This window comes from Macrobrachium rosenbergii, chromosome 14 (assembly GCF_040412425.1).
Source record: "Macrobrachium rosenbergii isolate ZJJX-2024 chromosome 14, ASM4041242v1, whole genome shotgun sequence".
Lineage (NCBI taxonomy): Eukaryota > Metazoa > Arthropoda > Malacostraca > Decapoda > Palaemonidae > Macrobrachium > Macrobrachium rosenbergii.
The window spans coordinates 42,435,222-42,461,142 of NC_089754.1; the positions used below are offsets into that span (position 1 = coordinate 42,435,222).

At 36.1% G+C, this 25,921-nt stretch overlaps 1 protein-coding gene across 22 annotated transcripts in view; it reads left to right on the forward strand.

Moving 5' to 3' along the window:
- The window catches only part of Ehbp1 (Eps15 homology domain containing protein-binding protein 1), a 745,592-nt gene that overhangs the window by 534,513 nt on the left and 185,158 nt on the right, over positions 1 to 25,921 (forward strand). For 9 of the 22 annotated variants that reach the window (XM_067116685.1, XM_067116683.1, XM_067116684.1 and 6 more), the window contains 6 exons: positions 12,038 to 12,148; positions 12,450 to 12,579; positions 13,933 to 13,979; positions 15,476 to 15,781; positions 16,325 to 16,445; positions 17,836 to 17,935. In XM_067116685.1, the coding sequence (XP_066972786.1) occupies positions 12,038 to 12,148; positions 12,450 to 12,579; positions 13,933 to 13,979; positions 15,476 to 15,781; positions 16,325 to 16,445; positions 17,836 to 17,935 (815 nt within the window). Of the gene's footprint in view, positions 1 to 1,743; positions 1,903 to 7,334; positions 7,854 to 12,037; positions 12,149 to 12,449; positions 12,580 to 13,932; positions 13,980 to 15,475; positions 15,782 to 16,324; positions 16,446 to 17,835; positions 17,936 to 25,921 lie in introns of all 22 variants that reach the window. The other 13 variants (XM_067116677.1, XM_067116673.1, XM_067116671.1 and 10 more) reach the window with 2 other exon arrangements.

The window sequence follows — 25,921 nt, forward strand, 5'->3', positions numbered from 1 at the left end:
TCATGACAAGGGGTATCATGATTAACATTACAGTATTAGTAATACAAAGTAGCCTGTGTGTATGTATGAGAGAGAGAGAGAGAGAGAGAGAGAGAGAGAGAGAGAGAGAGAGAGAGAGAGAGAGAGAGAGAGAGACTTATTGTAAGCTAGGTCCCAGGCAGAAAAACAATGAGCTGTGAGGGAATTATATAAATAACAGTGTGTGTTTATAAGTGCCTTTTTTATAATGCACCTTAAATTACACACATTTATTGTACAGGTAGAATTAAAAGATATTTTACAAAATAGGCAGCAAGATTTTTATACTGTTTATGAAAATTTGTTAATGGTATGTATACCCTATCACATAACAGAATTGCTATTGACTTGTAGAATATAAGTATTAGCCGTAATCTATAACGATGTGTAATTTATGACAGTAAACAATGAATTAGACACATCAGGATGAACTATATATATCTAGTTTTGTAACCATTGTGTAAACTAAAAATAATTCAGGTAAGCAAGATGTAGTTTAGTAGGCCACAAATCCATACAGTTCATGTAAATATGAGTCTATTTTATCTCATATTTACATGAACTGTATGGATTTGTGGCCTGCTAAACTACATCTTGCTTACCTGAATTATTTTTAGTTTACACAATGGCTACAAAACTAGATATATTCCATTTAATTATCCATGGAAAAAACAAGTTACATAATCCAAATTAAAATCTTTGAAAAATCAAGGGACAGTTTTACTCTTCTCTACCAGTAGTTTACCCATCTCTATTAATTTTATCCAGTTTCTTGTATTCTTTTGCTTCTTACCCTCTCGATACCATCTTGGCAGTCCAGCGTGTTCCTAAGGTAACAAAAGTGTTCTTCCCCTTCTAAGGTCTCTCTTTACTCTGCAGTATGGTCCACCTCCCTTTCTTTCCTGTTTGATCTTCATATATAATTTGGGCATAATGGGCATTCCCTACTCTATTGTTGGAACTGTTTTGTGGTAGAGTTAGTGTAAAATTGAATTACAAGATCCTTTTGACTATTATGTCTTGGAAGTGATTGCTTATGAACAGTTTTACTACTATAAGCCTCAAAGTGCTTTCACTTATCACATGTGATGCAGAATAAAGTACCGCATGGTTTTTAATATGCCAGCAAACCCTTAAGTGACAACAGTGTTATTAATGATGAAAGATTGCCCAAATAATTGCCCAAGTAATTCTGTTCATTTGATAAGTAAGTTTGCATTCTTCTGTCCTAGTTTTTTCCTTGGATGATATTGATAAATGAAAGATAGTTGAATAGCTAAAGAGAAATTGAGGGTGTATTTTTTTAAATGGTATATTCTTTGCAAATAATACTAACCAAACAGCCTTTAAATCTTGTTGCAGTGAAGTTAGCGAAGTAGTGCAAATATCTTTGGCACTAACTTAACTGTATTTTAGTTGTGTGATAATTACTTGATATGTCACTTGTAACTTGTTTATTAAAATACCCAATGGATTACCTGTTGTTTTGAATGTTTGTTAATTTTTTCAGGAGAGTCAGAGTGGCTTGAAAGGAAAAATTTTAGGTGTTACCATTCTGTTTTGTTTTGTTGTCCAATTCTAGGCTATCCATGCTTCTTCCTTGTCTTTCTGTCATGGTAATTTTTATGTACAGTAATGGGACACTCTCTAAACCTTCTCATTATAATGTATGATGGTGTTGGTGCATAAAACTAACTGTGGGAAATGTCTGTCTGCGGTGGTCAGACTGGGTCTGGAAACGGGACAATCACCGGACCTCAGGAGGGGTCCCCAGTTGATTCCCGGTTGGGATCCATTGTTCAGGAAGTCCCTGGACTCCTCGACCTTTCCCCCACCCGACGGGATCAGGTGGTGATGAGAGAGAGACAAAGTCCCCTTAAGAAGGTGAGCTGTCACGATTTGTGGCACTCTGCTGCTACTCATGAAAGGAATGACACTGCACACCAAGAACCACTAAGCTCTCTCACAAGCCTGTTCTACCCACAAGATGTAACATGGAATGAGCTTTTTAGAATTATGTGTAATACTGTTCTATTTATTATATGCTTACAACTTGCAGTCAGTTACCACACCACACTTAACTTAGAGCTTTCTATGTATCATGAATGCAGTATCTTTCATTCCTCTCTGACAATCACAGCTATAATGTCATATCTCATAATATGCACTATTTAGGGTTATCCAGCTTCAAGTATAATGATGGCTTGAGTTCAGTTGTGCTTTTTGGATGGATACCGTATCTTAGAGACTTGCAACAGAACTGTACAGTAGAAAGAGAAGTGTTTGCTAACGTCGTCATCAGAGTAAAGCATGCCTTAGGCTATATTTTTTTTTACCAGATCTATAAATCTCTGTCTTCCATTTGAGATTATCTTTTTTGAAGTTCTGGAGAGTTCAGTATTTAAAAAGTTGGCAATTGCATAGGCTACTTTTAGTGAGATCAGTGTAAAATCTTCCAATCACCTGTCTTATTTCTGGATTTCTTTTTTCTTCTTTATTTTCTTCCTTTGTAGCTAAACCCTCCACCTTTGGAAGGCTTGAGAGGAAGTGGCAGTCGATTACAGAATCAAGTTCTGACCTCAAAGAAAAGATCTGTCACAAGCCCAGTTAGCCCTCTTAAGAAAGCTGTTAACAGTGAAAGCATTAAGGGCTCTTCAAGTCCTCGAAGTCTCTATAAGGTTGATCCGAAATATCAAGTAGATAGCCCAAGAGTAATCACCCCCATGAGGAGTGAAAGTCCTGAAGCAAGTGATATAACGTATGCCCGATTAGGTAATAAAGATTCTATCTCAAGTCCCACTAGATCCAAAGTCAGATTATTCTTGAAGGGAGAATCCAAGAAAGCATCTGTTTCACCTGATTCAAAAGTCAGAAGTCTTGTCCTTCCAAATCAGACTGAAAATCAAGGATCTTTAAAATCTAAAAGTACTAAATCTTTTTCCAACTTTAAAGAAAAATTTAAGAATAATTCTCTTCCAAGAACCAAATCCACAAATAAATCTGATTCTCTAACAAAATCACTTAGTAAGAATAGTAAAGACATGAAACTGAAAACAGTTGGTGTTAGTAGTAGAAATTCTGTACCAAAAGAAACACAACTGGTGAGCAAACATGAAAATCAGAAGCCTGTTCTAAATTTAACCTCCAAATGTGAGCCAGATAAATCTAAGGTAGATGTAAAGAAATTTAAAGATTTAACCAAAGGTAAAACAAATGTACCCAAAACAAAAGACTTAGCCAAAGATAAAACAGGTACACCTAAAACTAATTCAAGCACTAATAATGCTCTTGATCAAGATAATGGCAAAAGAGTCAAAGGTTCCCAGGACCAGACCATTGTTGACACAAAAACTGTTGGTAAGTCAGAAAACGATAGAGACACTGGATTTTTTTCATCTTCATCAATGGAAGATAGCTACTTTTCAAATGCTACTGCTAATGAAGATGATAAAAAAGGTGAAAATACTAGTCAGACATTTGCATGGGGAAACCAGTCTCAGACGTTACCAAAGGATTTTGTTATGTCTCCATGGGCAAAATTTGAAGATGTTGACTGGGGCACAGAGAATGCAGTTGTAAGTGATGAAGTATGTGATAATAGCACTCAGGGTGCTTCCATACAGTCAGAACCAGGAGGTTCAGAAAAGAAGAGCAACACTGATGTTTTTCCAAAAATCAGAACAGAGGACATTACTAAAGAAGAAATTGGTGATGGTTTAGATCATCAAGTTACTAAGACTGATTTACAACTTAGTAATGCTATTGGTACGGATAAAGGTCACAGGGGTGATGATTGTAAGAATGAAGATAACAATAAAATTGACAGTTGTCCTAATGGAATAAATAACCCCAAAGAATTCCAGATTTTGAGTGGAGAAAAACCTAAAAGTGGTGACATGAAACCTACAACTCCTTCCCCTGCCTCCTTGAGACAGGTGGAAAATTCCAAGATAGAAAGTGGAGTTGGAGACCCTGCTGTAAGCATCCCTTCAGAAAAACTAAGAGAGGCCATGAAGTCTTGGGTGTCATTTGATGATCAGGGTTTACGGAATTTTAGTGGTGAATCTCACGAGAGAGTTACTGAAAACACTGTTCAACCTGAGAAGAGAGAAAAGCAAGCAAGTAGCAAAGATTATGAGAATGTTTGGTTTGGACCAGTTAAGTTTGAAAAAAATAATGAAAACATGCCATTTGATGATGAAGAATGTGATGAAGAATTTAAAGTTTATGCTAGTGTAAGGCCATTTGGAGATGATGGAGATAAATCATCTGTTGGTTCGGATGAAGACTCTTTTGTGAAGATTGTTGAAGAGTTTCTTGGCCATGAGAGTAATGCTGACAATGATAAACCCTCCCAAGATTCTATACCTTCTTTAGTTGAGAAATATGAACCTGTAATTTTAGGTCCTGCTGAAGAAGTCATGCAGAAACCCATGAGGTTTGATAGAATATTTAAGCTCGACATTAGTACTCAAGAACTTTTTGACACAAGGTATACAGATGTCACACCCAATGCTTTTCTGACTAATATCATAACAGAACCATTCTTGTTGGATGCTTATTCAGTGATTCCAGTCTTGAAGCATAACTTTGAATACACTTTATGTCGATTTGAGATCGACTACAAAGGGATTGCTTCCTTGAATAAAGATATTAAAGTATATACGTACAGTCCTCCCATGCAAGATTTATACGAAGAATTCTTGCAAGAATATGCTAGTGAATTACCTCAAGTAGAGTTTAAGGCAATTTATCCTCAATATATTTTTGGTGCCATAAATGAACATTTAGAAGCAGAAAGTCTGGAACTTACATTTTTACGAGACTTCAGTATTTCCAAGCTCACTCCTGTTTATGGTTTATACGATATTTCTGAATCTGAAAGATCTGCTGATTTCCACAGATGTGTGTTAACTGAAACAGATATCAGTATATGTACAACAGAAATTATGATATCAATTCCTCTACCACCTTCAGATGTTGTGAATAATTCTCTCCCCAAAAGTTTAACCCTTTCATCCAATTTATTGAGTAATATGGAAGGTCCTGTGAAAAAGGAGATTGATTTAGATTACTGCCGCAATGCAGATAATACATATAAAAGTTGTGAAAGCCTTGTAGCTTTATGTGAAAAAGAAGAAAGAATGGTGAGTGATGAAAGTCTTTCAGTGGATAATATTGAAGATCTTTCTGCAAATAACAACAGTACTAAGAACAAAATGGTAAAAGATGTTGTGTCATCTGAGAATGGCCTAAATGTGTTGCATGCTTTAGAAAGTGTAGAAAGATTTGAGCTGGAATCTGTAGCCCAGGACATGACATCCCTGCCAGAACTAGATAATGGTGTAACATTTATAGAACCACCAGAAATTGCTAGTGAAAAACCAGCTGTTGAGCTAGAATGTGGGATTTTGCAGACTTATGATGACAAGAATACCATTTTGATTGAAGATGAGACAGGTTTAAATGATCCTTGTTCATTAGATATTCCACAGATTCTGATTCATGCGCCTAGTGATGAATTTGTAGCGAACATTGATAAGCCACTACAGACAGAGACTGATAGAGCTGTTCATGAATGTGAAAAGATTTGTGAACGTGGAAACTACTTAAACACTGCTGAAAGGGATGAAGATGAATCTGATTACACTAGTGATATGGAAGGTATTCCTGTTTGTTCTTTGGCAGAAGAGGAAATGCTCAGGGCACTAATGTATGCATCTGCAGAAGAAGCAACACAGGAATTCATTGATGTATTTGTAATGAGTAATAAACAGTCCCAGCTGCCAGAACGAGTACAGGCTAAAGTTAAAAGAGTAGAAAAAGAACCCTTTATTCATGCTTTTGTTGAGGAGGAAATGGTTTATACTATGCCTGATTTTTACATGTATGAAGATATGTACTTGAATCATGTTAAGGAAAGTAATGAGAAGGATAAACAAGCCACCGTATGTACTGCTAATGAGAATACCCATGTGATTGGTAGTGAAGCTAGCACACAGGTTTCAGAAAGCATTCCTCTTGTTTTTACAGCAGCTGAAGAGGAGACATGTTTACTAGCTCCAGAATATGATAGCCGGCAAGAATGCACTCTCCCTGATGTGGTGCTTGCTGTGCAAAGTGTTGAACCATCACAGCTTACTGTAGTAGATCTCAGTAAACTTGATATTTTGGAAAGTAATCCAGACCTTGAAGACATTCCAAACCTTGATTCATTTGACTCTATTCCAGACCTTGCTACATCTGACTCAAATATTGAAGAGAATATTTCTGAGAGTATAGATGATAAAAATAACCAAGATATCACAGACCAGTTTGCTGTCAGTAAAACATATTCTGCCAGTGGATCCTCTGATAATGCTGTGGTTAATTTTAGTGATACTTGTTGCCCTGATACTACATCGGATACAGAGAGAGGAAACCTGTCAGACATATCTTCTGAAGAATTGTTAACTGCTGATGATATGTTGGTTGACCAGGGTAAGACTTTACATATGGATTATGGTACAGGTAGCACTCATGTACATGAATTTGATGTGGCAGGTGAATCCTCTTGTCCATCAAAACACATAGTCATGGAATCTGGCATTCCCTCTTATTCAGCATTCCTGAAGTCAGCACCACCATTAAGTGCATCGTTGTTATCTCAGGGTCAGTCAGCAGATTGTGGCAGTTTTAAAGATGCCAGAGATGTTGAATCAATTGATAATTCTGCAGTTCTTCAGTATTGGGCAAGTATTATGAAAGGTAAGAGGAATTATGGTAACATTGGTGCCATTGCTAATTTCTCACTTTATACTGAAGAGAAAGCTGTTGCAGAACCGGGGTCAGTGCCAATACCAAAATTGAATTATTCTAAGGAAGAGAAGGAAATTTGCAATATGTTCAGAAAGGAAAATGACATAGATGACAAGATCTACTTCCTGAGTTGTTCACCAGATTCTGCATTTGATGGAACAGATTTTCTGCTTCCAATGGAAGAGGAAGAGGAAGACTGGCTGAAAGACCTTGAAGATATTGATGAAGAAGGCGAGGCTTTTGATAGTGAGTTTGAGTTTGGTGAGATGGAACTGGAGCTTGAGACAGATAGTTCAGTGATGGGGAAGTTGTCACCAAAATTTCATAGCAAGAGAATAGAACACAAAAGAAGGTTAGAGGGGGATGTGAGTATGATGCAGGATGCATGTTCTTTGAAACAGTCAACTGGAAAAGAAGAACAGCAACTGAAACAGGACATGTCCGTAGAAAGGGGATGGTTGATGGATGGAATAAGGCATACAACTAAAGGACTTTATAATCTTTTCTTTTATGGACAGACTCCAGGGGATAAGAGAGCTGAGGCTAGTGCAGTGACTGAAGGTATAGATGTTGCTGAATCTAAAGATGTAACCTCAGAAAGCAGTCATCAGGCAACTATCAAAACACTAAAAGACAGTGATGGAAGTAAGGAAAGAGATGTTCCAAATTTGATGACAAATAGTGAACTTAATAGTATGACTGATTCAGATTTCAGTACAGCTTCCTTTTCTCACCTAGAAAAAGGTGCTAGACCAAAAACTCAACCGCCATCAGAGTCGGTGTGCATGCCTGCTACCTCACCAGAAAATATGTCAAATTATCAATCTCATTTTATGGAGCCTTTAAGGGTTCCTGAAGTAAATACTAGAAATACAGATACTGGGAAAGATGAGTCAGCTGAGCAAGATTATGAGAACCTTCTCTGGGGGGATATGGATCTTCAGGAAAGAGAGGATATCAGAATGTTTGCACAAGTTGCAGAGATTTCAGTTCTTGAAGAGCATAATAGAGAAGCACTCCGTCTTCTGCTGACCAAGGTTCTGCAAGTTAGCTTGTTGTTGTGTGTACTCCAGAGTGCTGTATGCTGCGCCCATTTCTGCCAGTCTTACTGGAGAGTTTTGGCAAAAAATTATAGTTGCTTTTTCTTTTGCTTAATTGTTCCTTTAAAATTGTTTTTTACAGATTACTAATGCCTGCCATTGCATGCTTTTTGTGATCATTGTTACAGTTACTAAATGTATTTTTTGGTAATTTCACCAGATTTGTCTTTCTATACCAACTTATAGACCTAGTGACTAATTTTTTTCTTAAACAGTTCAGCTTAATATGTCTAAATTTTTGTACAGTATTGACATTGAGTAACGAGGTGTGCAGAGCTTTCCCGATGGGTAATTATGTACCACAATTAGATCAAGTATGTTTATTGGTATACTGTAGTTTTGAGCCTATTTATTTTCGCTCTACTGTATTAGGATATTTATGAGAGGGAAAAGGTAATCAGTCATAAGAACTAGAGAATCGCAATGGTAAGTTTGCTTGTGTCTGTAAACCTTGATGCATTGGAACCTCTTATAGGAGTACAGTATGCTTTTTGCTGAATCAGAAATCCATCAACTGTACTGTATTACATAGAGTATGTTGAGTTTAATTTTAATTTAGTTGCTGTCTGTATTATGAAACTCTAATGATACAGTATACTGTAATGCTACAGTATTCAATTTTGCTATTTAACCTTCTTGCTGCCACTTCTATGTAAGTGGGACAGATATACAGTATAAAGCTTATCAGCACAGATACATAATTTTAAGGTATTGTGAGAGTAGCTGTCAGTCTTTGTGGTCTGTTGCATCTTGTGCATTTTATGTGGGTTATATATTTGTATTATGATCACAGGTGCTAGTATTGGGCAAGTGTTTGTTTTAGCAAAACGAAATACTAATAATGCTTGTGTATTGCAGTGTCCCCCTTTCATGGAGGTTCTTATTGATAATACTAAAATTATAAGGACTCTTACATATAATTGAACATTTTGACAGTCCCTTTCCAAAACTAAATTACCGAATCACATATTCATGGATGGTGTTTTAAACTGGATGAGCAGTCTCTATATCAAAGTAGAAGATTTAAGTTTATGTAGTTATTGATTGAATACAGTAGATGTAAAAGTAGCAGAATGACCCTCCCATGGTTCAGTTGTAAAGAATGAGAAATTTGGTTTCCTTAGAGGGAGAGCTACAGTTGATGTCTTTATAATACGACAGTAATAGGGAAAAAGGCTGGAAGGTAATTACAAGCTCTGCTGTACATATATAGACCAAGAGAAGTTATTTGTTAGAATGACAAGGGAGACTGTGGTTGTTTGCTTAAGAAAGAGGAAAGTGCCAGCAAAGTTAGGTAGGCTGGTTGAAATTATATACAAAAGAATAAGGACAGTTTGTAATAACAGCCTTTGGTCAAGAGAAATGTTTGAAGTTAGAGTTGGTTTACATCAGGGATCGGAACTTTACCCATTTCTGGTTGTACTGGTTATGAATCATGGAGTGAATTGATTAGGAATGAAAATCTCTGGGAATTGTTATGTGCAGTTGATAAGGTGATTACAGAAGAGACTGAAGAAGAATTACAAAGAAGGTTAGAAGGCAAATGTTGCAGGGAGGCAACAGCTGGTGTATACATGATAGAAGAGGACTTGATTTGAAACAGGTAGAGAATTCAGGTATTTATGATTTTCTTTAAGCCAGGAAGGAGGGTGTGAAGCTGAGGTTGAATGTGGGGTAGTAGCAACTTGGGGGGGAAATGCAGGCAGGTGGCAGGGGTAGAATGCCAAGCAAATTGAAAATAAAGATTTATGGCACTGTAATCAGACCAGTCATGCTGTATGTTTTAGAAACATGGGCAATAAATTGGAAGAAGGAATAGAAGGTGGAATGAACACATATATGAATGCTAATGTGAATTTTGTGGTTCCCGTTGCATGAGAGGTTGGAAAATGAAGAAATTAGGAGAAAGCCAGATGGTAAAGATTGTCTGTATGATAAGGGAGTTGAGATTGAGTTGGCGTGGGTATGAGCTAATGGTGAGTGATGGGAAGGAAGGGAGGGAGTGAAGAGGGCTTGGTTGGAACCTGTCAGGGGTAGAAGGCCAAAAGAGGACTAAAGGATTAGATGGTGCAATAAAGTGATATTTTATCCTTCCTCTGTTCGTCAGCCCAGGTTTTGTACAGTTACCTTCGTACAGAGATATGATGGTGGATGTAGTAAAAGTATTTATTATTCCTGTGTTGCTTGAATTTAGTTCTTTCATATTTTGTATAATTGTCTTCATAATATTAGAAATTACTTTGCTTTTCTTTATTTATTTTTATTCCAAGTACAGTACTTTAAAAAGAGGCAATCTTGGTAGTTTGAGAGTTTTGTAGGTACATATGCTTGATGATGAATTAAAAATCTGTTTTTCTCAATTGCTAGGTAATATATTGAGTGTGTTACTAGATTCTGAACAGTTGATGTCAATTAGTTCAAATGCCATGATTTAAGTCAGTTTTTTGGTAAATGTATTATTGAAAGAGCATTATTGAGTGATCTTGTTATGATATTATGGAGAGACTCATTATTGATATTGTTATAATTTTGCTCAAGGAAGTTTAAATCATATGTTTGTCATTAAAAAAAAGAGTCCAGTGTTTTAAACTCCATCCAGCTGTTTTTGATACAATATTAGAAATTGACTAGTTCAGGTATCATTTAGTTTGGTAGGTTTAGTGTTTCAGGTTAAGCAAATAGGTCAAGTTGTTTTATGAGGCCATCATATCAGGGATCATAATGTAGAAAGAAGAGTTATTCTGTCAAAAAAAAAAAATGTATTCATAATATAGGACAGTATCTACTAAAGAATTTATAAGTTCATAGCTACCCCACTCGACTTTTTTGAGAGTTAGGATAGAGTTGCTTGGGAACAAGAGCTTTTCGATAGATTTTGAGGAAAGTCATGATTTAAGGAGCTTCTTTTCTTTCTCAAACAAAGATGTTAAAATGAGGACTTGTATACACCACCCTCATTTTCAAGTGTTTTACCAAAACTTTTCACATTAAATTTATTATCATGTTAAATATGAGGAAGAGTGTTTAGGCTCTATAACACTTCTGTCAAGTATTGATTTACCTGATTTGAATGCCTTTTTTATCAAAAGAAAATTACTCAGGCAGTCGGTAAGTTTTTCAGGCAGCTTCTCTTGTTTGTTCTCATCCATGGTTTCCAAATATGAATGGTTTGTCCATAAATGCAGTACGACATTCATTGCCACTCCTTTATGGGTCATGGAATATGAATGGAAACAACTGGAGTTTTGCTGAGAAAGGTTTCATATAAACCTTTTGCTCAAATAGTTTTGATGTACAGGATATGAATTTTTATTGCAGATCAGCTGTTGCTCTTGCTATTTTACATTACTGTACTAACCTCATTTTTGTTGTTGCTATTTATTAACTAATACACTAATGCACCAGACTTTTTGAATGTCTTCGATTTCAGAGAGACTTGGTCATGGGTCATGTAGTGTAAGCTTTATCATACTTAATGAATTTGGAATATTTTTCTGATAAGTAGATATTATTAAACGCACAGTATATTTTCATCTTTGTTATGAACTTTCACTACATAACTCCTTGCTGTGTCATTATTTTCTGGCTGATGAATCAATCATGAGCAGCATGTTGCTTTTTAATTGTCACAATTATAAATTATGATGTATTGATTTTTGGCAGCAGTTATTATGATTTAACAGTGAATACTTTTTATATTTCGTAGGTTAAGGCCTTTAAATAATATAGAACCTTTCAGCATATAATTCATTCAGTTTTCTTGGTTACCCAGAACATGTTTCAAGATGTCTTATTAAGCTGAATTTTGATTTATCTTATGTCTCCATCTTCATGGGAAATACATACTGTTTTCTTGCTATGTAGTAATTCTGGTAAAAATTTTTATTACACAGTCAACTGCCTGCAGTATACTACCCATGATAGACTTGTTTTGTATAGAATAAATGTGCTGATATTCATGCACTGTACAGTTACTGGTATAAAGTACTGCGTAGAGCTCTGTTATCAGGCATAAATACTTAAGGTCAAAAGGAAGTTTTTGGTAATAATATAGCTTAGATTTTGATGTATGTAGTTCCACTATTTTGACTTATGGTATTAATTTTTACATTTTACTGCAGCGCCCCTCATCCAGACATGAAGAACTGAAGGAACGAGCAAGGCACCTTTTGGAACAAGCGAGAAGAGAAGCAATTCAGAACCATCCTGCCCCACAGAGATCTTTATCTAAGGTACAGTAACAGTTATGCCATGCACATGGTATCTTTCCTTTACATAGGACATGGATATACAAATTCCATTGTAAGCTGTAATTACTTTTAGATGATGATCTTTACTGTATGCTGTATTGTTTATTATTATGGTATTCTTGTAAATTAAAAAGTATTTTGTATTTTCCTACATAAAAAGTAAACATATTCTTTTGACGGAAGTAAAATGATGTATAGGTATTTCTAGATATAATGTTATTCTTTTTGTGTTGTCTGATTTGAGTACAGTAAATGGTATAAAGTGAAATCTTATAACTTTCAGGAAGAGGAAGAAAGACAGGCTCAATTAAGAGAAAGAGCAAGAAGATTGATTGCGGAAGCAAAACAAGGGGTAGTTTCGCCTTCCACGCTACAAACCACTGCCCATCCTCATGTACGGGACCACTCACATGGTATGTTTGTTTATTCTTATTGTTGATCTAGTTGGTTATATAGTAATAAAGGGACCTAAATTAGATTGAGAAATCCCTGTTGTAGATGGATTGTATGTTTCTGAATTCTGTGTTTTCATGATTCTACAGTACAATATAATTTTAGTTTTAGTGAAAGTTTGTGTTTTTTGGGTTTAGTTCACATGGAAGCACAAAATTCCTTCCTTTATTAGCGAACGTAACACTGTAATGGAAGTGAGAACGAGTGTTTGTAATCCTGACCAAGTGTGAGAGTAAAGTAGCAGTGTAATAATCATCAGTTTGCTATATCTCTCAGTTGAAGCACTACTTCATTGTAATGTAATGAGTGCCAAGGAGTCGCAGACTTATATAATATTTCTTTATCCAGTAATTTAATTACTGTATGTATAGATTTAAATATAACAGAATCACATCATCTAATTTTTCCTACATAGAGCAAATATTTGTGCAGGCACTGAAATAACAAGACATACCTTTATGATATCTTGATTTAACAAGATATCATAAAGATATTGTTGATATCATTATATCAACAATATAGAATTTTAGGCTTGTTACATCTCTAAAAAAATCCTCTACAATTCACATTTGCACAGAAGAGAGAGAGAGAGAGAGAGAGAGAGAGAGAGAGAGAGAGAGAGAGAGAGAGAGAGAGAGAGAGAGAGAGAGAGAGAGAGAGAGAGAGACTATTATTTTATATTCCATACTGTATTTACAGCAATTTTTTATGTTTAAAGACTTTCTTTCTTGTCATTAAACACAAGCAATTTGTCATTTTTGAATGAAATAAAATTATTATGCTGTGTTTGCTGACATGCACTATGTACAAAATTAGTTAGGTTATGATAGCTGAATCAATAAATGTGCAAACACTTATGTTATTCCACATTCCTTAGATAAAAGTTAAACAATTTGAATTTGCATAATTTTTACATTGTTTTAGATATTTTAAGTAACAAAAAGGATTTATAGTGCCTACTGTATGCAAGGGATGAGAATAGGTATTGCATACGTGTGTAAATAAGCTAGGCAATGTATTATGCCATTTTAGAAAGATTTTAATGTAGAAGCCTTTTGAATTATGCAGAGGTGTTGGAACCAATCCTCACATAAGCTGAGTCCCAACTGTAGCTGGATTTACCTTTTAGTACTGTACTGTCATATTCTCTTCAGAAAATGGTTATCAGGTCTCTTGTTCATTGTTTCATGTGTGTGTGTGTTCAGATACGTAAAGCAAATTTTTAATGTCTGCCATTCTTTTATTGATTTTCATTCTTCTATATAATATATTTTTTTAGTATAACTCATATTTCATATTTCTTTTACTTGCAGATGATAGTGATGAAAGAAAAGAAGAGCATCCTGTACACATCACAGAGGTAAGTTTTTATTATAAAGAATAGTAAATACATAATGCAATAAAAGTGTAGTACTGTAGGGATATTTTAATTTAAGTCAAGGTTACTTAGTGTTGCTCTACTGGATCTGAAGATGCAAATTTGGATCTGGTCTCAGTATTTTTAGATTAAATAGAGCTGTTATTTCTCTTGATTGACTGCCAAATTGTTATTGCTAAATAATTACTACATGAAATTTACTTTTTCATGTATGAATGGAGCATTTCTCAGTATCTTGCAGTGAGGTAATATGCAATTACAAATCTCATTACATGATAGGTGTTCAAGAGAGAAACTGAATCATTTCTTCTTTTACATATTGAACTTCTTAGGGCACAGATGAAATTTGATTTGTTACCTTCATGATTATATTTGAGATCATGTGGATATTGAGGTTTTAAGAAACTGGTCCTGAAACATTCCCTTTCATACTCAGTAAACGGACCTTTTGTAAAGTTTATTGTTCTCTTAATATTCATCAGTCCCATCTGTTTAAAACATGAGTTGATTAACCACACTGTGATTTTCACCAAGGTGATTATAAAACTTGATTCTGAGATGGGTGTTTTTAGATTTCTGTAAGGAAAATACAGAAATTTATGTATTTCTTGGAATAAAACACCAAACTTTTTCATATTCTGCAAGATTAATGCATGAAATTTATAGGAAGAAAAGCTGACAAGTAAAAACTTTCAGTGGCTAATAAGCATATGCTTAGTTTATACAAGGAACAGCTGACAAGTACATACCTATAGGTGGTACTAAGCTCATGCCTAGATTTTATACAGTATATGGAGCAGCTGACAATCGCCTACCTTCAGTTGATGATAAACTTTGTGTAAACTAGGTTTCTCGTTGAACAACTCCCATTCATTTTCATTGGTCTCTTCCCCCATGGTTGTTTAACTTTTTCAACTCAGTTACATCTCTCAAGAAAAAAACCTTTAACCAAACTGTATGAGATCTTAGAAATGTGTCTCTTTGGTCATGTTAACCTGCTTCATATTAATTAACATGTGGTAACCATGGTGTTCAGAATTCTTGTGGGAGTTACTTTTAAATGTTCTATTATAATGTATCCCACTCAAGCCCGAGACTTTCAGTGCATTATTTTTTCCTTTTTTTTTCATAATTTAATTTTTAAGAGTCAGTTTAAATAAATTTGATTTTTCATCAGTGCAGGGGCTAGGAGCTTGTGGATTGTATTCCAGTTAAGTGTTTACAAGTTTAGGTGTTTTCCTGTGCTGTGTTGATGGTGAAAATACAGTAAAAACAAGCAAGATAATTATAAATAGAAGTCAGAAACTTCTAGGACATGGGCTTTTTTTAACTTTAGTAAATATTTTTGTTTTATCTGACTGAAGGAGTAGTATAAAGGCAGTGGCTGCTGAAATATTTGGGTTGACTACTGAGAATCATTCATTTGTGAGTGCATGTGTTGAAGGGCAGATTTTATGTAATGTTTTCCTTTCTTACAGGAAAATGGAAACATTGTCTCTTCAGCTGTTAGTGATGACTCCAAAGTACCTAATAGCAGTAGTAGTTCCATAGGAGTAGTTAACACCTCATTAGCACCATCTGCCTTTACCACAACATCACCTTCAGAAGTACAATCAGCAGTATCGTTAGCTTCAAGTCGAAATGTAGGAGGGACTCCAGTAAGTTCTAGTGATGGAGTTAGAGAAGTTAGAGCACCTAGATTACAATCATTTAAAAACATCATGGATAGAATGTCTCCAGAAAAAGAAAATTCATCAAATTCTCCCAGAGCTTCTCCGGACAAGGTAAAGATATAGCATTGTTTCATACATGTATTCTTTATATTTAATATTCGAAAATGCCATAAAAAAATCACTAGTAGAATGATACTGCTGCAGTGTCATATCAAAGAAAGAGGTCAAAATCTAAAAAGCAATCTCATTTTATGATGTAAAATGACCTTATGACCTAGGGGAGTCAAGTTATGTGTGGCATAAACATTTTAAGCAGAACTGGGAATAGCATAATTTACTAAATAGTTCATTTTCTGTATGTTTTCTTTCAGTATCATGAAATAACTTAGGTAGCATAACACTGTCTTATCTAGATACACAAGTATTCACATAAATGGCAATCTTATTCTTTTATTAATACCTTTACATCAAATCTCCACAGGAAGTAAGATAAAGGCTTCTACAGAACAACATCCCACCCACCTTTAAACTGTTGATATGTTTGTTTTATCTAGGATTTTGACAATAAGCTCACCATTTACTAGGCATAATGCCATTAGTGAAGTTGCAATGGTCAGAGTTGTTCTTTAAAGAAAATTGCTTTGTCATCTGCAGCAAACCTGTGAGTCCAGTCGATATCTTCAGAATGAGTTAGAGTCATTGGAGAGAGAACAGCAGCAAATTGATGAGCAAGCAGCCAAACTCGAAAAGAGATTAAGAAAAGTTATGGAACTCAGTAAGTACATTTTTTTATATGTAAATGCAAGTAGTCCTTGCAGTTAGTTAGTTATAAATGATTTGTTTAACCAGACCTCTGAACTCTTTTAGGGTTCTTCCCAAATCGTACGTAAGTTAAGCCATGAAAATTCCAGAAAGTTGAATAGATTCAAGAAGCAAAAAAAAATAAAAAGTTTAAATGGTTAATTTTTTATCAGTGACATTTTTTATTGATAGTTTTGCAAACAGGACACATTCATATGCCAACTGCTTGGAGGTTAGGTATAAATTCTTTAAAATCTTTGTTTGAGAATTTCTTATTGTTGTAAATAGTTCAACACAAAACTTAACTTGAAATTATGTAAATATGCACAATATTAGTATCATTGATAATAATAGTTTTCTTATGTGAGGATTATTGTGAAGTGAAATGTATATTAAATGAATGAATGTACAGTACCTGTAATACAAAATATCTGTAAAGGGTTTGGTTCCAGAGAATAGACAGAATCGTGGTCACAGTCACCTTCAAACTTCTAATAGCTGAATTGTTAATGAAACAAGATTATACAACTACACAGAGGGCTTGTTTTCAGTGCATTGAACTCCTACTCATACTGTGCCATTCACCTCTATTGCAAGGGCACTCTCACTGTGTGATGTTATGGTATCCATACAGCACTTTGAAGGTCTTACCTTCCTCCTTCCTCTTAACACTTCCAAGTTAGATACTCTTATCACCAACTCATCATCTTTCATAGTCATCACATGACCAAACTACCTCAAGACACTGTGATCAATGTTTTCATCTGCTTTATTCTTTACATCCCCTTTTTCACGTGTAAATAAGTGTCTCATCCTTTCAGTCCTTCTTACTCAGCATATACCACACAAACAGCTCATCTCAGAGTCATCAGTAATGTTTCCTTCATTCACATGAAGCTTCCACACTTCCTTCCATAAAGGAGAGTTGGTTAAACCATCCCTTCATACATTTACTACCTTTTTTTGTGGTACTGTGTCTATTCTGTGACCCATGCCTTTTCTCTTGCTACCCTCATCTGTTACATTTATAACCCCAAATTCTCTTTAAAGTAAGCTGCTTCCTCTCTTCCACTACGCGTTTGAATAGTCATTGCAAAACTTTAGTATCACTGACAACAATGTCAGTACATTGTAAAATTTCTTGCATAATTGTATAATTGTATGCAAGTTGTATATGACTTCCATGTAATAGTTAATGCATATTGTGCAAAGCATATTTAATTTTCTACTGCTGACGAAATGATTTGTTATTAAACGTTGAACCAGTTTGTTTCACTGTGGTCAGTTGTCCATTTTAAAACGTTTGGGGTTTGAATGATTGTTGTTCTTTATTTTTTGAGCAAATTCTCTTTTATTTTTTCCAGGCACGAGAACGGAAGACGAAGAGAGACTTATGCAGCAGTGGTTTACTCTTGTCAACAAAAAGAATGCCCTCATCAGACGGCAGATGCAGCTCAATATTTTGTAAGTAACAGTTGAATTTATTTTTGTATCGTTTGAAGCTCGTTCTGACTAGGCGTAAGATTTATGAATGTTGGAGGATAACTTTTGCTCTGTGGTTGCCTCATTTACAGACTTCTAGGGAAGCCAGGCGTATTCTGTGTTTGTATGATTTCGTATAGAAAATTATCTATTTTTCTGTCCTAGTTTCATTCTTATTTATGTATAACCGTATGGAAATACCTGCCGGCGTATGAGAAGTCTTTGGATATTAGTGTGGATGCATTATTTTCTATCTAAAGATTTTGGCAAGTCAGTTATATTTTCCATTAATGACCAAGGTAGTTGCGACACCATATGTAAATTCTTTTTCACATTGAAAATATTGGAAATAGATTTTTTTAAGCAGCTTCGACGACCCTTGGAATTGGAACACCAGTTTTGCAATATTAAAACTCTCTCTCTCTCTCTCTCTCTATCTCTCTCTCGCTGTCAGCAGCGCGAACCCGCACACAGCGTCGATGACCCTTGGAATTGGAACACCAGTTTTGCAATATTAAAACTCTCTCTCTCTCTCTCTCTCTCTCTCTCTCTCTCTCTCTCTCTCTCTCTCAGCAGCGCGAACCCGCATGCAGCGTCAATGACCCTTGGAATTGGAACACCAGTTTTGAAATATTAAAACACTCTCTCTCTCTCTCTCTCTCTCTCTCTCTCTCTCTCTCTCTCTCTCTCTCTCTCTCTCTCTCTCTCTCTCTCTCTGTCAGCAGCGTGAACCATACGCAGCGTCGATGACCCTTGGAATTGGAACACCAGTTTTGCAATATTAAAACTCTCTCTCTCTCTCTCGCTGTCAGCAGCGCGAACCCGCACGCAGCGTCGACGACCCTTGGAATTGGAACACCAGTTTTGCAATATTAAAACACTCTCTCTCTCTCTCTCTCTCTCTCTCTCTCTCTCTCTCTCTCTCTCTCAGCAGCGCGAACCGCACGCATAGCGTCGATGACCCTTGGAATTGGAACACCAGTTTTGAAATATTAAAACTCTCTCTCTCTCTCTCTCTCTCTCTCTCTCTCTCTCTCTCTCTCTCTCTCTCTCTCTGTCAGCAGCGCGAACCCGCACGCAGCAGCAACAGATTAAAGCGACGATTTCTCCCCTCATAAATAATACACATGGAGTCACGGTGTTCAAAGTATTGGCCCCTGATTGGAACAACCGACCTCTCCGCGAATGTGATTTTGAAACTCATGTAATCTTTTTCCAAAACACGGCTGCCTATCATCATGATTATTGTCGCGTTTAATTGACCAAACGAGGACTGAACTGCTTCCATTGTAATGGCTGTTCTTCCGAAAAAAAAAAAAAATTGGGTGTCGTGGCTGGGTTTTCGCGGGGACCCTGGTGCCAGCGGGAGGAAGTTATTCGGGTTGGAATAGTCCGAAATTAGTATTGGAAATGGCTGACTAGCGAACGAATGTCAGTTGGACCAAGAATGTACACATGTACTTGTCGATATAGGCTTGCGTTTCGAGGTGTGTTCAATTTTTTTTTTATCCATTTTCTATGTTTCATTGTTATTTTTGGTTTGTAATTCATGCTTTTTCCTAACAAAATATGACAATAGCGTATTTAGAAACATTAGATTTAATATTAAAATTTTCAAGCGTAACAAACAATTGGTTTGATATTAAGGCTACAGATTTAAGTTGTGGCAAATTGCTGACGTGATGTAAATCGTTCTCTCTCTCTCTCTCTCTCTCTCTCTCTCTCTCTCTCTCTCTCTCTCTCTCTCTCTCTCTCACACACACACACACACACACACACACACACACACACACACAAATAAATCAGTTGTAATTTTCAATGTTAAAAACATTGACACCGATTCCATTTGAAGAATTTGCATATATTGTTTATCACATTTACAGAACTTTTTAATATCTTAACCCTATACTTTTAGCTGTAAGATTTAGCTGCGATGTTCATTTTTTTTTTATAAAGGCGATAAACTGGGCTTATCCAATATAAGTTATGTTTTAGGAACCTGTGCACATGGGAAGGATTGATCATGTTAGGGTAGCATAGGTACAAAGAGATAAGACTCTCTCTCTCTCTCTCTCTCTCTCTCTCTCTCTCTCTCTCTCTCTCTCTCTCTCTCTCTCTCTCTCTCTCTCTGACCATTCCCTTCCACCTTTTGCGGAACCAACCACCTGTGCCTAAATGACGGCGACTGTTGTCAAAACTAGCGATTTTCTGGTCCTCTCCTCTATTGGATCTGCCACGACTTCTTTTTCCGAACCACTCGAAAGGAAAAACTCCCAGTTGGCAAAAGATTGCTCAATCTCTATCCCTCCCCAGCTCGCTCCTCCCCTTACCCCCTTACCACTCTCTCTCTCTCTCTCTCTCTCTCTCTCTCTCTCTCTCTCTCTCTCTCTCTCTCTCTCTCTCTCTCTCTCTCTCTCTCTCTGATGTTGTTGGTTTGGCGTCTCTCTTTTCTGTTAATCGTTTCTCTTTGCGCTTACATATTTCCCTTTTCTTTTAGATTTATTAATGGGCACAACTTGTTTTGGTCGAATAAAGTTTTGTCTTCTTTCAGTTGATTATTGACCGAATAGGCATGGCTCACAGACACACATGTAGAGTCTGCGGCCTGTATCATTTTCGAACGTCAGTTATTGAAAAAATTACACCTCTGAGCGTTTTTTTGAGGGCGATTATATGATATTGAGCGTAAACAAACAACAAAAGCAGCCACGGCGTGTTTTTTAATTGTTATTCCACCAGGTGTACACTGATAAATTAGATTCTGTGCCAAGAAATAGATTTGATTAAGCAGCTCTGCTAGATTTTGTATTCCCATGGTATTCGGGAGCCCGTATAAGAGAAGAGGGCTTAGAGAAGGTTTAATGCACTTCGTCCAGATATCTACCATTCCTCAGTGAAACTCGCAATTCTGGAAGTTAATAGCAAGCTGGAACGGGTCATATTGAGCGGCGAAAAACGGTAGGGTAAGAGGGTATCAGAAGCATTTTATTAATACAGAGTGGTGGCAAATGGTGGGTTTGCCGTGGTCTTAGTCATCTGAATGTAAATTTTCAATATATTTGGAGACAGTAGAGTGGTGAGTAGGCAGTGGTACTGTACTTATTTTCGTAACTTTTTTGGCAGCAACTTTTTGAATGGGGGCACAGCATTTTTTTTTTTTTTTGTAAATGGTGAATTATTTCTAGAAAATCGTACATTGTGAAGTGACTTCCCACTTCAGTTTAAATGAAGAAGATTTTTCAGTATGAAATGAATCAGACCTTTGCGATTTCATCAACTTTTGCATTTATTTGTGCACTGCCACCTCAGCATTTCAAACCACGAAGTCGTGTATATGAAATGTTCCATTCAGAGTACGGTATCCTATGGAAAAATGCTTGGTGATATAGGTACTTTGATTACGCCGTTTTTTCGAGGCTGAAATGAAAACAAATTCCCTCTTTTAAAGAAAATTTTCATCATAAAAGGCAAGTAAATTTAATTTGTAATGCTAGGAGTATTGGTTTTAAGATAATAGAAAAAGAGTTGATATGTATGAAGTTCATACTGTAAAGTTTTTAATCAGTTACTATAAACGTATGAATCTATCTCTCAGTTACTATAAATGTATGCCTTTCTCTCAGTTCCTATAAACGTATGACTCTTTCTCTCAGTTACGTATGAATCTTTCTCTCAGTTACTATAAACGTATGAATCTTTCTCTTGGTTACTATAAACGTATGAATCTATCTCTCAGTTACTATAAATGTATGACTTTCTCTCAGTTACGTATGAATCTTTCTCTCAGTTACTATAAACGTATGAACCTATCTCTCAGTTACTATAAACGTATGAACTTATCTCTCAGTTACTATAAACGTATGAACCTATCTCTCAGTTACTATAAACGTATGAATCTATCTCTCAGTTACTATAAATGTATGACTCTTTCTCTCAGTTACGTATGAATCTTTTCTCTCAGTTACTATAAACGTATGAATCTTTCTCTCAGTTACTATAAACGTATGAACTTTCAGTTACTGTAAACCTATGAATCTAACTCTCAGTTACTATAAACGTATGAATCTGTCTCTCACTTATTATAAACGTATGAATCTTTCTCTCAGTTACTATAAACGTATGAATCCTCTCAATTACTGTAAACGTATGACTCTCTCTCTCTCTCTCTCTCTCTCTCTCTCTCTCTCTCTCTCTCTCTCTCTCTCTCTCTCTCTCTCTCTCAGCATGAAAAGGATTCGTCGCAGCTCAATTTTCAGCCAAAGGAAACTGGAGAGTTTATATATCACGTTCACGGGAAAAGGTTCAGTGAAAATGTGTAAATAGTTGGGAAACGGCTGCGCTCACACAGCAGCCATTTCCGCCACAAGAACGCTCTTTGATTTATTAAAATGTGTGGCTGCGTGTTACTGAAAAGCGGTCGGTGTTTGTTTGTGGAACATCCGTTTGAGTTGGGGAACGGTCGCGTCATTTATTTCGTAATACTTCGGCGTTCTCACTTCGAGCATTTTTTTTAAATTTCATTTTACGAATGAGCATTTTTTTTTTTTTTAATTTCATTTTACGATTTTTTTTATATATTAGTGTGTATATCCGTGGATTTTATTGCTTTCTGTTTTAGATTTCAGCTCGGAAAAAAAAATTTATTTGAGGGCTATCAACTAAAATTTTCATTAAGGACACTGTTAATAAGGGTATCGATTTAATTGATTTTTTTTTTTTGATGATAACTTGAAGCTGCTTTCTGTTTTGATTTCCCAATGCCAACTAAAAATTTTTTTGCACTGTTTTATAAGGGTATTCTCTTATGTTTCCAATTCGTGCCCTTTTAGCTTGTGCTGAAAGAATGCAGGCAGCCTCTTCAGGGTAGTAAAAGCAGTAATAACTAGCCCTTTAATCGTAGGTTAAGCAACCTCGCCTCACCTACGAAGGACCCGAGATCGATCCTAGCGTTGGGTGGAAGGGGCACGATTAATGCCCTTTTTTATTGTAAAATCTCTTTGTGTCCCTTTTATTATTTTCTTCATTCGTTTTCGTGTGATTGGTTTTTTTACACACTTCAAGCTTTTATATAATAATATATTTGGGACTGTTTACGTTTTTATCTATTCCAAACGTTTATCTCTGACATTTTATTTCTGTGTCAGAAGCAGATTCCTTTCTTTTCTTTCTGGTACTCCTTTTGCCTCTCTTCTGGTATGTACCTTTTTCTTGTGGTTGAGATTTTTCTTTCCATCCCAAGAAATTTAAGATTGCGTTATTTTATCTTTAGGTTCTGTATGTCTTGGGTATTTTGTTTTTGGTTCGCTTCCAATTCGATTAATTAACCTTTTCCCCTATTTCCTATGGAATCTTTCTCCTGGTGTGTTTCTGCGGAACCTTGAAAAAAAACGTGTGAGGAAGTAGTTTTTTTTATAGTTAGTTCTTATTTCCGTCTTTTTTTATTTTAGCCCCATCCAGTTCTTATTTCAGTCTTATTTATTTTAATATTTTACCCCTGTCCTCTTCGTTTGGATCCTGTGGTCTTCCTTTCGTTTGCGATTTTTCATTTATAATATTTCTTCATCAAACTGAGCTTAATGGGACGTAGAATGATTAAAATCGCCACTTCTACATCCGTGCCAATTATTTATTTATTTTATTTATTTCGATATAAAATATGCTGTTTTGTTTGTAAACTCTCCCGACTCCTGTTCGATGGAAGTGTTTTTTGACGTGATCCAATCTGATAGCACAAATAACGAAGGTTCTCCGAGTTGTTTGTTTTTCATTATCTCCTCGATAATCTGGGTATAATCTCCTCCAAATCTGTGTAGAACGATACAGTTTTAACGAAGCCGATGAAAGTTGTTGGAAATCGTTTATTCTTGCCATTTAACGTCATTCTTGTAAACGGTTTTCGTTTACGTTTTTCATTCGGTTGTCCGAGTAACTTACAGACACTTAGAGGGTCTGGCCTTTCTGTTAAGTAGCAAAGTCCTTTAAGTAACAAATATTCACAAACACGTCAGCTTAACAGACACTTTGGGGGTCTGGCCTTTCTGTTAAGTAGCAAAGTCCTTTAAGTAACAAATAGTCACAAGCACGTCAGTTTAACAGATATTTTGGGGGTCTGGCTTTTCTGTTAAGTAACAAAGTCCTTTGAGTAACAAATAATCACAGACACGTCAGTTTAACAGACACTTTGGGGGTCTGGCCTTGATGTTAAGCAGCAAAGTCCTTTAAGTAACAAATAATTACAAACACCTCATTTTAACAGACACTGGTGGTCTGGCCTTTCTGTTAAGCAACAAAGATCCTATGCTATAGTCTGTAATTGAGTATTTTCCAGACATCTTATACTGAAACGCCACATAGCTCCTAACCTAAACTAAGCTATACGTTACACTTAACAATCATTTTAAGAGGTATATTGACAGATTTGTCACATCCAATATGGTGGCATAGGAAGAAATAATCAAAGTACAGCAGCTGATAAGTACAGAAGTCCGCTAAGTTCAGGGGTTACTGTACTCCTGTCTCCCCTTATATTATCTGGTCTGGGCAATAGCAGCGGTTTCCAGCTGCTTGCTACTAGAGCAGCAGCAGCTTCAGGTACTTTACTTCGCTGCTTTTGCTGCTGCTGCTGCTACTTTTGCTGTCGCCCCTGTACCCGCTGCTGCTGTTGACGACCTCGCCACCTGTCACGCCGATTTCTTTCCAGCTGTGCTCCTTGACTTCCTATAAAACAATCGTGGGTTTGACTTGCCCCATTGCCTGGGTCCTTTCCAGGTGAGTGGGTCGCCCAGCCACAGCCGCAGCCGCCGTCGTTTTAAAGGAGAGAGAGAGAGAGAGAGAGAGAGAGAGAGAGAGAGAGAGAGAGAGAGAGAGAGAGAGAGAGAGAGTTTGGTAGGGATTCAAGTTTTTACTTTTTACCTTACGGTTTTCTTTTTTTCTCTCTCTTTTCTGTCCGCTTACTTATTACGATTTTCATTCAGTGTTCCTTATTATCAAATCTTCCTCCTATCCAGTATTCATATGTCGTTATATTTACTGCAACTTTATCCCTCGTATAGTTTTCATGTTACCGTAATTTTCTGTTACTTTTAATACTTTCGTTTCTTGGGCTTCATCAAATTATTTGGTATCGTCTGGGCATGGAAAATCTCTCTCTCTCTCTCTCTCTCTCTCTCTCTCTCTCTCTCTCTCTCTCTCTCTCTCTCTCTCTCTCTCTCTCTCTCCTGTCAGTTATACTCCTTTTTACTCGCATTTCACTCAGGGTGAAAATGAATTATTTTCTTGGTATTGTTTTCTTTGTTATTTTTTTTATTTTTGTTGTTGTTGCTTGTTGTTGTTTCGAAGAAATTGCAGTGTGAATGAAATTTTTTAGCAGAAGAATGGATTCATTTTGTTCTGTTTGCACCAGAGAAAAAGAGAGTAATGAAGAAGAGTTCTTCGATGACAAATTTGAGGAGGCTGGCATACGCATCTCGTCGCAAGCATCGTCCTCTGAGGGAAATTTAAATTTTTTACCACTCGTGAATCTTTGAATAAAATAAACTGCGATTGCTCCTCTTTTTGATTCCGTAATCTCTTTCTTGAAAACACCAATAAAAAAGAATGAACGAGTAGATTATAAAAAATTATATTTTTTTTAAACGTGTATGTTGACGTAAGCATTTGAAAATGAAGGAAGTAGACAAAGCGTGTTTCAGAGCACCAGTAAATATTGCATAAGCACGATTTCATATATGCCTTTTTTGATGTTGAACCATCAAATTCAGTCTCTGATTTCTTCTCCAGTGATGTTGCTATAAACCTCATGAAAATGATGTTTCGAACTGCTAACTGATGTTTGCTTGAGTATTTCCCATACAACATTCCTCAGCAAATCCTCCTTTGAATTACAAAGCAATCGTTGAACACCGTTAAAATTACGATCTTGTGATGGCTTTGAAATGGGTATTGTAATTAACATCGCTATAATTCCGA